The sequence below is a fragment of the Clarias gariepinus genome, chromosome 7, assembly GCF_024256425.1.
Source record: "Clarias gariepinus isolate MV-2021 ecotype Netherlands chromosome 7, CGAR_prim_01v2, whole genome shotgun sequence".
Classification (NCBI taxonomy): domain Eukaryota; kingdom Metazoa; phylum Chordata; class Actinopteri; order Siluriformes; family Clariidae; genus Clarias; species Clarias gariepinus.
The window spans coordinates 371,130-384,325 of NC_071106.1; the positions used below are offsets into that span (position 1 = coordinate 371,130).

A 13,196-nucleotide genomic window follows, 5' to 3' on the forward strand; every position below is an offset into this window, starting at 1 on the left:
ACATTAGATTGTGCTCACATGACTGCAGTCTGAGTGTTTATAATGTATTTCATTAGATATAATTAAATTATTTTATAAATAAAAAAGATTTCAGTAATTAAATAAATATTAAGACGTTATTTACTGTCGATCACATTATTATACAGTATATTGGACTTCTCATATTATCCCCCAGGTGAGGATGGGTTTCCTCCTCGTTCCTCAGGGACGATCTGTTCATTCCGATCATCCCGGCTCCGGCCAGCGCTGTGCTGAAATCATCTCACGGGTTTAAAGCTTATGTCCCTCCCTGTCTTATGGTTCTGTAAAGCTGTTTCCCAGCACATGGATGATATGTTTTTCCCCTTGTATATAAGAGCAATTTACTAACAAGTCAATGATGTCTTTGTAAAAACACACAGCATGTTTTTTTCTAATCTATTTATAGTTACATTTACTGAAACCGTTCTCTCTCTCTCTCTCTCTCTTTATTTCTTTTGAAGTTAAAATCACGGCTTGTCATGTTAACTCTGTTCTGAAGCTTTACCTCTGACCTTTACACAGCACTGACACTGGGGACTCCTTACACTCACGTCTCACACACACACACACACACACACACACACACACACACACACACCCTCCTTACAGTAAGCATCACCATTTGATTAATATCCTCATTTCATATTCATTTGCTCTAAGCAGACAGGATGCTGTGCGGTGTGAATTGTCTAGAGAACCCCCTGCAGGATCACACAGGAACTGCAACTGAGTCCCCAATGTAAACAGTTCATTTGTAAATAAGTTTGAAGCGTTTGGAGTTGTCGTGGTGAGACGTGACTCGGCACACGGATGAACCGCGACTCGTCACTGAATCTTCTCCATCGACAGTGTGGACGGTTCCACATGGCTGCGCTGCGAGCGATCCTCCACACCTTCTGACCAATCAGGGTCCGGAGCTCAGGGCACTAGTGTGGGGTGAACGAACAGGGAACCAAAGCGGTGCGAGCTGAGGGGTTGTGTGATGTGAAATGACTGGAGAAACATGTGGTCTGAGAGATTTATTTGGCTTTCTAAAAATATAAAAACATGGTTTTTCATACTGAGTTTATGAACTTGGCACATAGCAGCAGAAACAAATGCACAGTTCATCTCGTCTCACGCAGTCCTCACTCTGGGCTTCAGGCTAGTGGTTTAAACTTCAGCAGACCTGCCAAGCTCTGAACAGGAACAATGTGTAGTCCCGCTGGACGCTCGGGAATGTTTACACGCTCGCCTGATTCCTTCTCCTCCAGGAAAACAAAGTGCATTTAGACTTTTCTGCTGTTTTTATCTTTCTAGTTTCTGAAATCTAGGTCTATATTTTAAGTGGCACTTTTTTCCCCGGCCAAAGTGCCTCAGGGTTATGGTCAAGTCTCCAACCACCCACACACACACTCACGCACACTCTGTGGTTTCTATAGCAACGCACTTGCCAGCCTTCACCTTCTCAGCATTATTACCATTTAAACAGTTCACTATGACTTCATCCTTCTGTCCAAATATTTAGCGTTTTTCTCTTTTCTGTTTTTTTTTTTTTTTTTTGCTGGAATATTTTCATCATCACTAAGTACACTGAAAAAACCCTCCCCACATCTGTCAGTCATTCCAGAGCAGCATGTTCGGTAGCGTGTTATTCGGTGTCTGACGTTCGAATGCGCTCAGCCTGGCAGGTCTGCTTCAGCGTCAGGAGAAAAAGCTCTTAATTGAGTATAAAAGTATATCCATATAAAAAAACACCATAAATAACAATTTATAAACAAAGACATGAGCGTGGAAGCACGCTGAGACGCTGCCTGCGATAAAAACACACCAGGGGAAAGTGAACGGCGTTAGCATGTGGGCGCGTTCGGTGCGTTTAAATCGACTGGATTAATAACAAACAAGCTGCAGGAAGTGAAGACAAACACAAACATGTTCATTTACAGTGTGTGTGTGTGTGTGTGTGTGTGTGTCGCATAGCTTTTAAACACCCCCCCCCCCCCCACACACACACACACACACACTCTCAGGTTAATGAAACAGCACACCGTCCCGCAGCTCGTCATTTCCAGCGGGACCGCACTGTTTACACTCCTGATCCGATCGTGATAATATTTTACGACTGCGGCTTCATGGAACAGTGTTACATAACTGGCGCTCAGCTGTGTCCCAAACCCCAGTCTTTAATAAAATGCCTTTTATTGGGAACACCTAAGCAGGCGTTCGGGACAGAGGCCGAAGTTCTGAAGTCATTGTTCTTATTATTCATAATAAAAGATAACTTAATTGAACAGTTACACGTTTATCAGTATACAGTAGAACCTGTTATCTGGGTGTTCACACACTCACACACACACTCACACACTCACACACTTCACTCCCTCTGTTTATTTAGAGTTTCATCATGTGTTTATGAATCAGTCCGTGTTTAAATGGAAGGACTTTCTCCTTTTCCGAACGGAACAGCGCACACGACACATCAGAGGCACGGCTTTTAAACAGGTATATATTTGCCGAGTGTGTGTGTGTGTGTGTGTGTGTGTGTGCGTGTGGTCAGGCCAGTGTCCTGTCTTCCTCCTTGCACCTGCGAGGGATGAAGTGAGAGGCCACGCTCTCCTTGCGAGTCTTTTTGCCCTTTAGCGGCCGGCCCTTCTGCGACAGAGAGATGAACATTTCCTTCACGCTCTTGCTCCACTTCTCCGACACATAGGCCGTGTAGAAGTTCTCCAAAAGCACCTCTCTGAAGTTGCAGCTGTCACTGTACTCCTTCTGTTTAAAAGAAAAGAAGAAAGTGTATTATAAACCCAGTAAAACCGTGACCCTGCTCCACATGACTCTTCTGTTTGTCCCAAAGTAAGGCGGAGTCTAAAACACCCCGCGCTGTTGGACAGGACACAGTAATCAACCCAAACAGGCAGTGTCAGGGGTGCCAGAACTTTTAGCTTCCTGCAGATAACATCAGACTCATGTAGATAGTGTGCAGCTTTATAAGGAGATGATGAGCAGGAAGTTCTCAGCATGTTGGAGAAGCTTCTGTAGATCTTCAAGAGACTTTGTGTCTTACGCTCATTGTGTGTGTGTGTGTGTGTGTGTGTGTGTGTGTGTGCAGTAAAACCCAGCAGCCTTCATCAGGTTTTATTGTCTGAGACTTGGTCTGTTGTGTAATATGTTGCTTTCTGTACTGACACATAAACATCTCTTCTGTAGAATGAAAGTTTTTGTTTAGAAAGCCTCTGGAAGTTGGTTTGGTCTGAATTCTGAAACTGATCCGCAAGCAGTGAATTCAGGAGAGGACGGGAGTGACATTCGTATGTGCCCTTCACAAGGTCTTCATAAGGACATTCCAGACGTAATGACACAAACACACGGACATGTTCCTCAAATGCAAGAAGCAAGGCTGGATCTTCTCCATGTCATAAATGGAACTAAGTACATTCATTTCCTTACTGTACTTAAGCACATATTTCACATTTCTGCACTTTACCTGAGCAGTTTATTAATGGAGGCTTTTTACTTTTACTCCACCACATCCTACAGCAAATATATGTACTTTTATTTCATTTCAATTTTTGCATACATAAACAGAGTGATGTGTAGTATTGGAAGGGGTCTTATCTCCACCTGCTGACTATGATACGTGATTGCATGAATTGCCTTCCTTAATCATCTGGCAGGTGTTTAAAATCAGAAATGGAGATGATTTCAGATACAGTAAACAGGCAGGACTACTTTTACTTGAATAATAATTTAAGGAATTTTTAAGGAATTTTTAGGGATATTTCTACTTTAACTCAATTACAGGATTTGTGTCCAGTGAAACCTTGGATCATGAGCATAATTTGCTCCAGAAGTGGACTCGTATTTCAAAACACCTGTAAACCAAATTGAATTTTCCCATAGGAAATAATGGAAACTCTAATTATTCGTTCCACAGCCTAAAAAAATTAATACATAAAAATAATTAACACAAAATATTAAGTAAAAATAAAACTAATTAACCTGCACTTTACCTTAAAAAAAAGTACAAATAAATCCCGACAGATAAGTGTTTCCATTTGTGCGCGCACCCTTCCTCCACTCTTTTTACACACGCGTGCACACAACAGAAACACTGTTTTATCAGAGAAATAAACAAGAAATCTCTCTAATGACACTCGATTGAGCGACACAATAAACACACTGCTGTAAAGAAAAAATAAAACTAATTAACCTGCACTTTACCTTTGAAAAGATTTGCAACAGAGCAGTGTTTCTGTGTAGAGCAGAGAGAAAGTGTGTGTGTGTGTGTGTGTGTGTGTGGCACGGTGTCCAATAGCATTTTGTTAAATAAAACTAAGAGTACATATTTTCTTTAGTTAAATGACATATTTTATTAAGATAAACTTACGGTGCATGTTTCATTAAGTTAAACATAAATGACATATTTTATTAAGTTAACCCTAAAGTACATATTTTGTTTAATTAAAAATAAAGTAGATTTTTATATATCTTTTAAATTAGACATTTTTATTAAGTTAAACTTTCAGCATATATTTTATTATGTTAACCATAAATTACATATGGTTACAAAAACATCAATAAGTTAAGCTTAAATGGCTTATTTTGTTAAGTTAATCTTACACTACATATTTTATTAACCTATACAATTATACACTTAAATTACATCAACATAAAGTAGATTTCTAAAAGTCAGTTTTTAAACTTACGGTACATAAACTCATAGTAAATATTTTATTTAGTTAAACAAATGAGATATTTTATTAACCTTTAAACTTAAAGTACATTTTAAATCAAGCTTAAGTATATATTTCATTAGTTAACCTTAACATACATATTTCGTTAAGTTCAATTATATATTAAATTAAGTTAAACTTACAGTACATATTTTATAAAATTAACCTTAACATACATATTTTATTAAGTTCAGTTATGTATTTTATTTAGTTTACCTTAAAGTACGGATTATATTTAGTTAAACATAAAGTAGATATTTTATTAGCTTAAATTTAAAGTATATATTTTTATTAAGTTAAACTTAAACTTTAGTTACATTTAGTTACATTTTAATTTATATTAAGTTAACTTACAGCAAAAAATGTATAACCTTATATGTAATATTTTATTAAGTAAAATTCTACACTACATATTTTATTGAGTTTTATATTCACTACATATTATATTTATCTTAAAATACCTATTTGAAAAAGTGGAAATTCTGCCCTTAATTTTAAGACAAGAGCTTGTAAGTTGATGGTTATAAACAAGTTAAGCTAACCGCTATATCTCAGGCTCAGAGATTAACATTAAACATTCACACAAAGACCGAATGCAGCGACTTGTCCTATTCATTTTCTCTAAAGTTCCCTAATCTCTGAAAAAAAAAATGCATTAGATTTACCAACTTACTGTCACATCTTATTGACAAGCATTAGCTCTCTCTCTCTCTTTCTCTATCACACACACACACACACACACACACACACACATTTTATTCCTTGTTTTTCTTTCAGAATGACTCTGGACATCATGTGAGTAATAGATAAAAAAAAATTCTGCATAATATTTTTTGCATGTGTGTGTGTGTGTGTGTGTGTGTGTGTGTGATGAGGGGCTTGGTTACCTTGCCTTGTAGTATTCCAGACCTGCTCATGGAAATGTAATACTGACTCTTCACCCCTTTGATTGCCAGGATGCCCCCCTCGGAGACTGTGCGGATCTCCAGGATACCTGCACACACACACACACACACACACACAAATATTGGTGTGTAACATCATGTCTGGGACCAATCAAACAGTGTGTGTGTGTGTGTGTGTGTGTGTGTGTGTGTGTGTGTGTGATCATTATGGCCCATAGTGTGGCGACACTGCATCTGTGAATCAGATTATAGCTCAGCCTTCAGGGCCTCTAACACACACACACACACACACACACACACACAGGGCTGCTTTGCACGCTACCACTACAGCCCATAAAAGCATAACACGCAAACACAGCACCTGCATGCATAAGTCTCCGTCTGTGCACACACACACACACACACACACACACACACACACACACACACACACACGGAAAATACCGTACGCTAATCTCATTATGAAATGCGTCTAAACAATCCTGAGACAGCGCTGCACACTGATGCGTTATTAAAAGTAGCACGCAGTATTTTTACTAATATGTGTGTGGTATTGTTGTTGTGGTAGTTTTACACACACACACACACACACACACGCATACACACACACATCAACCCCAATTAGACAGATAGCAGCCCGTGCATAGCGCTGGATTAGCTGAGCAGTCTGTGGAGCCTGGGAGTCTGTCAGTGTGTTTAGATCTGACATACTGTTTCTTTAGTTCTCACAGCACACACACACACACACACACACACACACACACAATGTTCAATCAGATGCTGTCATTGTGTGTGTGACCTGTAAAGTTGCTAATAAAAAACCTAGCTAGCTAATATTAGCGACTGTACCATATTGGGTTTCCATGGTAACACCAAATTACATGAGGTGATAAAGACACTCATGTGGGAGGGATATGCAGGCCTAATTTGCATATTTACATATTCATGCACGAGGTGGAGACGTTTTGGTTTTTCTCTCCATTAACACTTTTTATACTTGTTTGTTTCATGTTATTATGTTACTATGATCGTTATTAATAACGTATTCTATTCCTAACGCACTTTTACAAGAGACATTGTGACAAATCAGCACATTAATCTATTGATTTTTGTCTTTATCTATATTAATTATTATTGCGTCTAATTATTTATGTTACTTTGTTTAATGTTGTTTGTTTGTTTACTCCGTTGCTGTGAGAGTGAAAAGTGCTTTAGAGCTAAACATCAGCGTCAGTAACCTAATGCAGCTTTTTACCACCGAGGGGCATCAGTGAGCGCTGGGGAGCCGCCTGAGTGATGGAGTCGTGGGAGCGAGTGATTGATTAGTGTTTTATTCCTCTGTCACCACGGCAACTCTCCCACTATTAGAACTTCATCATGCACGGACCCTCCCTGGTGAGATACACACACTCGTCCCCTCACCCGTCTCTCTCTCCCTGGTGAGATACACACACTCGTCCCCTCACCCGTCTCTCTCTCCCTGGTGTCCTACACACACTCGTCCCCTCACCCGTCTCTCTCTCCCTGGTGAGATACACACACTCGTCCCCTCACCCGTCTCTCTCTCCCTGGTGAGATACACACACTCGTCCCCTCACCCGTCTCTCTCTCCCTGGTGAGATACACACACTCGTCCCCTCACCCGTCTCTCTCTCCCTGGTGTCCTACACACACTCGTCCCCTCACCCGTCTCTCTCTCCCTGGTGAGCTACACACACTCGTCCCCTCACCCGTCTCTCTCTCCCTGGTGAGATACACACACTCGTCCCCTCACCCGTCTCTCTCTCCCTGGTGTCCTACACACACTCGTCCCCTCACCCGTCTCTCTCTCCCTGGTGTCCTACACACACTCGTCCCCTCACCCGTCTCTCTCTCCCTGGTGTCCTACACACACTCGTCCCCTCACCCGTCTCTCTCTCCCTGGTGTCCTACACACACTCGTCCCCTCACCCGTCTCTCTCTCCCTGGTGTCCTACACACACTCGTCCCCTCACCCGTCTATCTCTCCCTGGTGAGCTACACACACTCGTCCCCTCACCCGTCTCTCTCTCCCTGGTGAGCTACACACACTCGTCCCCTCACCTGTCTCTCTCTCCCTGGTGTCCTACACACACTCGTCCCCTCACCCGTCTCTCTCTCCCTGGTGTCCTACACACACTCGTCCCCTCACCCGTCTCTCTCTACCTGGTGAGATACACACACTCGTCCCCTCACCCGTCTCTCTCTCCCTGGTGTCCTACACACACTCGTCCCCCCCCCCCTCCTGAAGTTAATAAGGGATAAGGATGGCGGTGTGTCATGTGACTGAGAGTATAAACTCACTGGTGTTACAGCTACACACACACACTGGAGACTCCTTACACTCATATCTCACACACACACACACACACACACACACTGGAGACTCCTTACACTCACGTCACACACACACACACACACACACACACACCCTACAGAATGTCTACGCTCAGCATCGATTTCAATTATTTTTCTGTAAAATGTATGCATTTGTGTGTGTGTGTGTGTGTGTGAGATGTACATGCCCCTGTTTGTTACCATGGAAACCATAATGTATTACATTAATGCATTGCTATATAAACTATTTTTTAATTCCCGATTTAATAATCGTGTCATCAGATGATTCTCATAAAGATAGACAGTAGTGTGTGTGTGTGTGTGTGTGTGTGTGTGTGTGTGGTGATTGACCTGCAGAACCCTGGGCCATTAAATATGATTGGATGATTTATCACTGATGTGCGTGCACTGAAGCAGTTGGCTCTGAAGTAATGTTTGTGTGTGTGTGTGTGTGTGTGTGTGTGTGTGTGTGTGTGTGTGTGTGTGTGTGTGTGAGGCACATCTGGGTGGATCCATTTCTCTCTCTGCTTTTCAACTCCCATCATTGCAAATCATCGTCTCAGCCTTGTGTCGGCTTACACACTGCCTCTCACGCTAACAAATCTCTCTCTCACACACACACACACACACACACACACACACTAGAGAGAGCGACAACACTTTTAGAGTGTCATGTGACCTTGTTTTATACAATCACTGAAGACTTTAGGTTTAGATTAAGAGTTAGTCTTAATTTTAATCTCAGGTTTAAAGTTAAATTTTAAATGAGTTTAAATCCTAGTTAACTTAGTTGCTGTAAAAACCTCTGAAACAGCGAGAAACTTCCTCAGCGTCATTTCCATTCAAAAGACAATAAATACAGGTGGAACACTGAGGGTGATGCAGGGGCCCAGTACTGCATAGCGCCACCTTGTGGAAAAATCACATCAATAGTTTGTTTAATTAAATGTTTTAATTTTATTTATAAAGCGCTATTAACAATGGTCATTGTCTCAAAGCAGCCATGTCCTCCTTCAGGTTCCTAAAAGGGCCTTTTTTGTCAGTACACTAAATCTCTGCAGAGATACTACATGCCTTTTGTTTTTTTACCGTTAATCCCGCTATACTCCATAATAGATACACTTCATTCCATAATTCAATTCAATTCAATTTTATTTGTATAGCGCTTTTAACAATTGGCATTATCCCAGTTCAATAGCTCATACAAGTCTACCTGAGTTTTCAATAACTAACTGGACTCCATATATTCCATAATCCTTACTTACCTCTCCATAATCCCTACACTCTAATCCCTAATCCCTTCTCTCCTCTCCATAATCCCTACTCTCTAATCTCCATTCCCCACACTCTAATCCCCAATCCTTACTTTCTAATCCCTAATGCCTACACTCTAATCCCTAATCCCTCCTCTCCTCTCCATAATCCCTACTCTCTAATCCCCATTCCCCACACTCTAATCCCCAATCCCTACTTTCTAATCCCTAATGCCTACACTCTAATCCCTACTCTCCTCTCCATAATCCCTACTCTCTAATCCCTTATCCCTACTCTCCTCTCCATAATCCCTACTCTCTAATCTCCATTCCCCACACTCTAATCCCCAATCCCTACTCTCTAATCCCTTATCCCTACTCTTCAATCCCTACTCTCTTCTTAAAAAACTCTACCCCCTAATCCCTACACTATAATACCTAAACCCTACTCTCTTCTCAATAAACCCTACTCTCTAATCCCTAATCCCTACACTCTAATCCCTAATCTTCTCTCCATAATCCCGACACTCTAATCTCTAACACATTAACCTCTTCTCCCTGATCCTTCTGTCTACCAAAAGAATGTCATTGTATAACTACAGTGAAAATGTGAGTCTCTCACCTACCTACTTACTCCCTAAACTATACCTAATCTCTGTTACTAATTCTCTCCACGTACTGCATCTGAATCCCTACTTCCAACATTTCTATAACTCTCTCTACTTACTTAAACCATTCCATATATTCCCTAAGCCTTACTCTCTACTTTCCACACAATCCCTACTCTCCGCACCTTAATCCTTACTCACTACTCTATACTTTCTACACTTTACTGTCAAGTCAAATTATGGAATAGTCTTCCAAATAGTGTTCGGGACTCAGACACAGTCTCAGTGTTTAAGTCCAGGCTAAAAACCTATTTATTTAGCCAAGCATTTTTATAAATAGATTAGCCTTAGGTAAAGGAGCAGATCTGGGGGACTCATGGACGTAGAGTATTATGGTGAACTGGTATGTTTAGATTTACATTTACATTTAGGCATTTGGCAGATGCTCTTATCCAGAGCGACTTACATTTTTATCTCATTACACATCTGAGCAGTTGAGGGTTAAGGGCCGCGCTCAAGGGCCCAACAGTGGCAACTTGGTGGTTGTGGGATTTGATGCTGTCCTCCTCACTCTCATTGATCACTCAGGTTTGCTGACGGTGAGGTGATTGTTTGCTTTACATCTCAGTTCCCCCTCATGTCTGTGTTTCCTTCTGGCTCCTCCCTTTTAGTTATGATGTCATAGTTAGTCCTGCCGGAGTCTCTGCTTGCACTCTACAGTTAATATACATTCACATTATACATTATTTGACTGTGACCAGACCTAACTGTTATCTCTACTTCTCTCACTCTCTTTCTGTCTCACTACACCTGTCTCTCCTGAGCTGCCAGTGATCCAGACCACCTCCGTCCTCCGGACCTGTCTGACTTGTCCTGGTGTCCCTCTTCTGGATGGAGATCTCATCACATGGAGTTGCTCGATAGTTCAGGACTGTTATTTCCTACAAGTCTACCTGAGTCTCCAATAACTAACTGGACTCCATATTAATATCAATTAACATCTCCTGTTCTACTGAACTTCCAGCCTCCTAACACACAGTATGAGTGCAGATCAATCCCTGCTATCTGTTATCACCCAGATGAGGATGGGTTCCCTGTTGAGTCTGGTTCCTCTCAAGGTTCCTTCCTATTACCATCTCAGGGAGTTTTTCCCTCAGCACCGTCACCCTCGGCTCGTTCATCAGGGACGATCTGATCATTCTGATTCACACACACTCACATCTCATACACACTTATAATAATTCTTTTGATTGTGTGAAGCTGCTTTTCGACAATGACAATTGTTAAAAGCTCTATACAAATAAAATTGAGTGGAATTGAATTGAATTAGTCCATAATCCATGATGCTCTGTAACCTCACCCCTCTACTCCCACACACTAATTCTTAACCCTTAGGCTCTGCTCTCTAATACCTACTCACTACTTCCTAATTTCTGTTCCATAGGGTTTAGAGATTAAGTTTTAAGCAGAAGGAACAGAGATTAGGGATTAGGGGATGTGTATTAGTGCTCTATGCAGCGTATAGTCCACTGATCACTACAGACGGTAACACTACTCACCTGTACACTCCAGAAACACTTTAGTGTAAAGGCTTACAGTAACTCTCTCTCTCTCTCTCTCTCCTCATTAAGACTCTTTCTCACTTGGCTGTTGTGGAATGTTTGTCTGAACACAGCACCTGTTTCGCTTTAACACTGTCATCTCTTTATCCTCACACTAAAACACACACACACACTCAGAGAGAGAGAGAAAAAGAGAGAAACCCACAAACCCTGTACTGGTTTAGTTTGCTGTGTAAAGCAGTATTTATCGTCTATTTACTGACTGCATGCTGTTATACAGAGTGTTTAAATTACAGTGCGTGTGCGTGTGTGTGTGTGTGTGTGTTGGGCTCACTGTGGCAGTTGTTGGGGTCCTGTGTGCCGCTGACGTTGCCGTTCTCGTCGATGGTGAGGAACCACTGCGTGCGGCTGTAGAGTCGGCGGATCCTCACGTCTCCTCCCTCCATGTAGTCGTAATTCCGAGCGGAGCTTTCTTGCTTGATGCAGTCGCACACAGCCGAGGGTTCAGTCGAGGCCACAGCCCCTCCATAGGCCACACCCACTCCGCCCAGCCACAGCAGCACTCGCAGGTAAAGTCCACACAGCAGGTCTGGCCGTTTCCACACCACCATCCATCTGTGCATCATAAGGCACTACTGGAGGACAGCACGCGCTGCATAGTGGTGAGACTCAATGTCCTGGAGACGTCCTGTCACTCCCCGCGCCACTTCCCGCGTCACTCCCCCTGTCACCCAGAGCGCTCCGAACGTCAGTCTGATCCGCTGCTCACTCACTCCATCACTTTCAGTCTTACAAGATTTCTCTGAAGAACTCTGAGAAGAACTCGATCACAGCGAACACCAGGTGCATGTCACTCCACGCGTCACACCACCGACTCCAGGGCAAGCAGGTGTAGACCTTAATGTCACTTCAAAGAGAAAGTCACTCTGAATCTCTCTGATTGGTTCTGAGTCACGGTAAGAAGAAGGTTAAAAAGAGCAAGTCGATAAACTCCGCTCCCGTCACTGCGTCACTCCGACGCTCTCCCTGGTCACTCTGCGTGCAGCGGGGTATCACTGCCTGTCACTTCTGTGGAACGTCACTGCACATCACTCTAGCGGTCACTCCGAGTCACGCTGTAACGCTGGAGAACTCTGTGAGCACTGAACACATCGTCCCCGTGAGTGCTCTGGTCATCGGATCTGTTCAGGACGCATCCCGCCACTTCTCAGTCTCCAGGGAAAACCAGTCTCAGAGGACAGGAGCCGCTCCGTCTGTCTCTCTCTGGGTGTTGTTATCTCAGATGTTCTGGATGATGAATCTGCAGCAAGAGAGATGAGGAGAAACTGTTCAGCCCTTCAGCACTGGTGTCAACTAAGGACACGTCTCCCTCTCCCTCTCTCTCTGGCTCTGCGTCTCGCTCTGTCTGTCTCTGTCTGTCTCTGTCTTTCTCTATCGATCCGTCCACTGTAACGAAAGTCATAATCATTCACGATCATCTGAGAAGAAGAAGAAGAAGAAGAAGAAGAAACTGAACTTACGCTGCACTCGTGGCTCTGCATGCGGTTATTCCCAGACAGAGTGTAAATCCTGGTGAGTATGTGTGTAAGTTTCTGGAGTATGTATTATAAGTGTGTGCGCATGTGAGTAAGTGTGTGTGTGTGCGTGTGTGTGAGTGTTCGGCATCTTCCCCTGTTTAGCGAGTACAGAGTGAACTCTGATAAATGCCTGCTGACCTCACGCTGCTGCAATTACACTCCGACCATTCACAGAGAGCGGGGGGGGGGGGGGTGTCGGGGGC

General features: G+C 42.7%; 1 protein-coding gene across 1 annotated transcript; it reads right to left on the reverse strand.

Annotated features, from left to right (window-relative positions):
• Positions 1–2,002: 2,002 nt before the first annotated feature.
• fgf7 (fibroblast growth factor 7) lies at positions 2,003–12,667 on the reverse strand. Its single transcript, XM_053499959.1, has 3 exons — positions 11,751–12,667; positions 5,621–5,727; positions 2,003–2,769 (listed from the first exon to the last, which is right to left on the reverse strand). Exons 1-3 carry the CDS (start codon positions 12,040–12,042, stop codon positions 2,554–2,556), a joined length of 615 nt encoding a protein of 204 aa, XP_053355934.1. The 5' UTR covers positions 12,043–12,667; the 3' UTR covers positions 2,003–2,553.
• Positions 12,668–13,196: the final 529 nt, after the last annotated feature.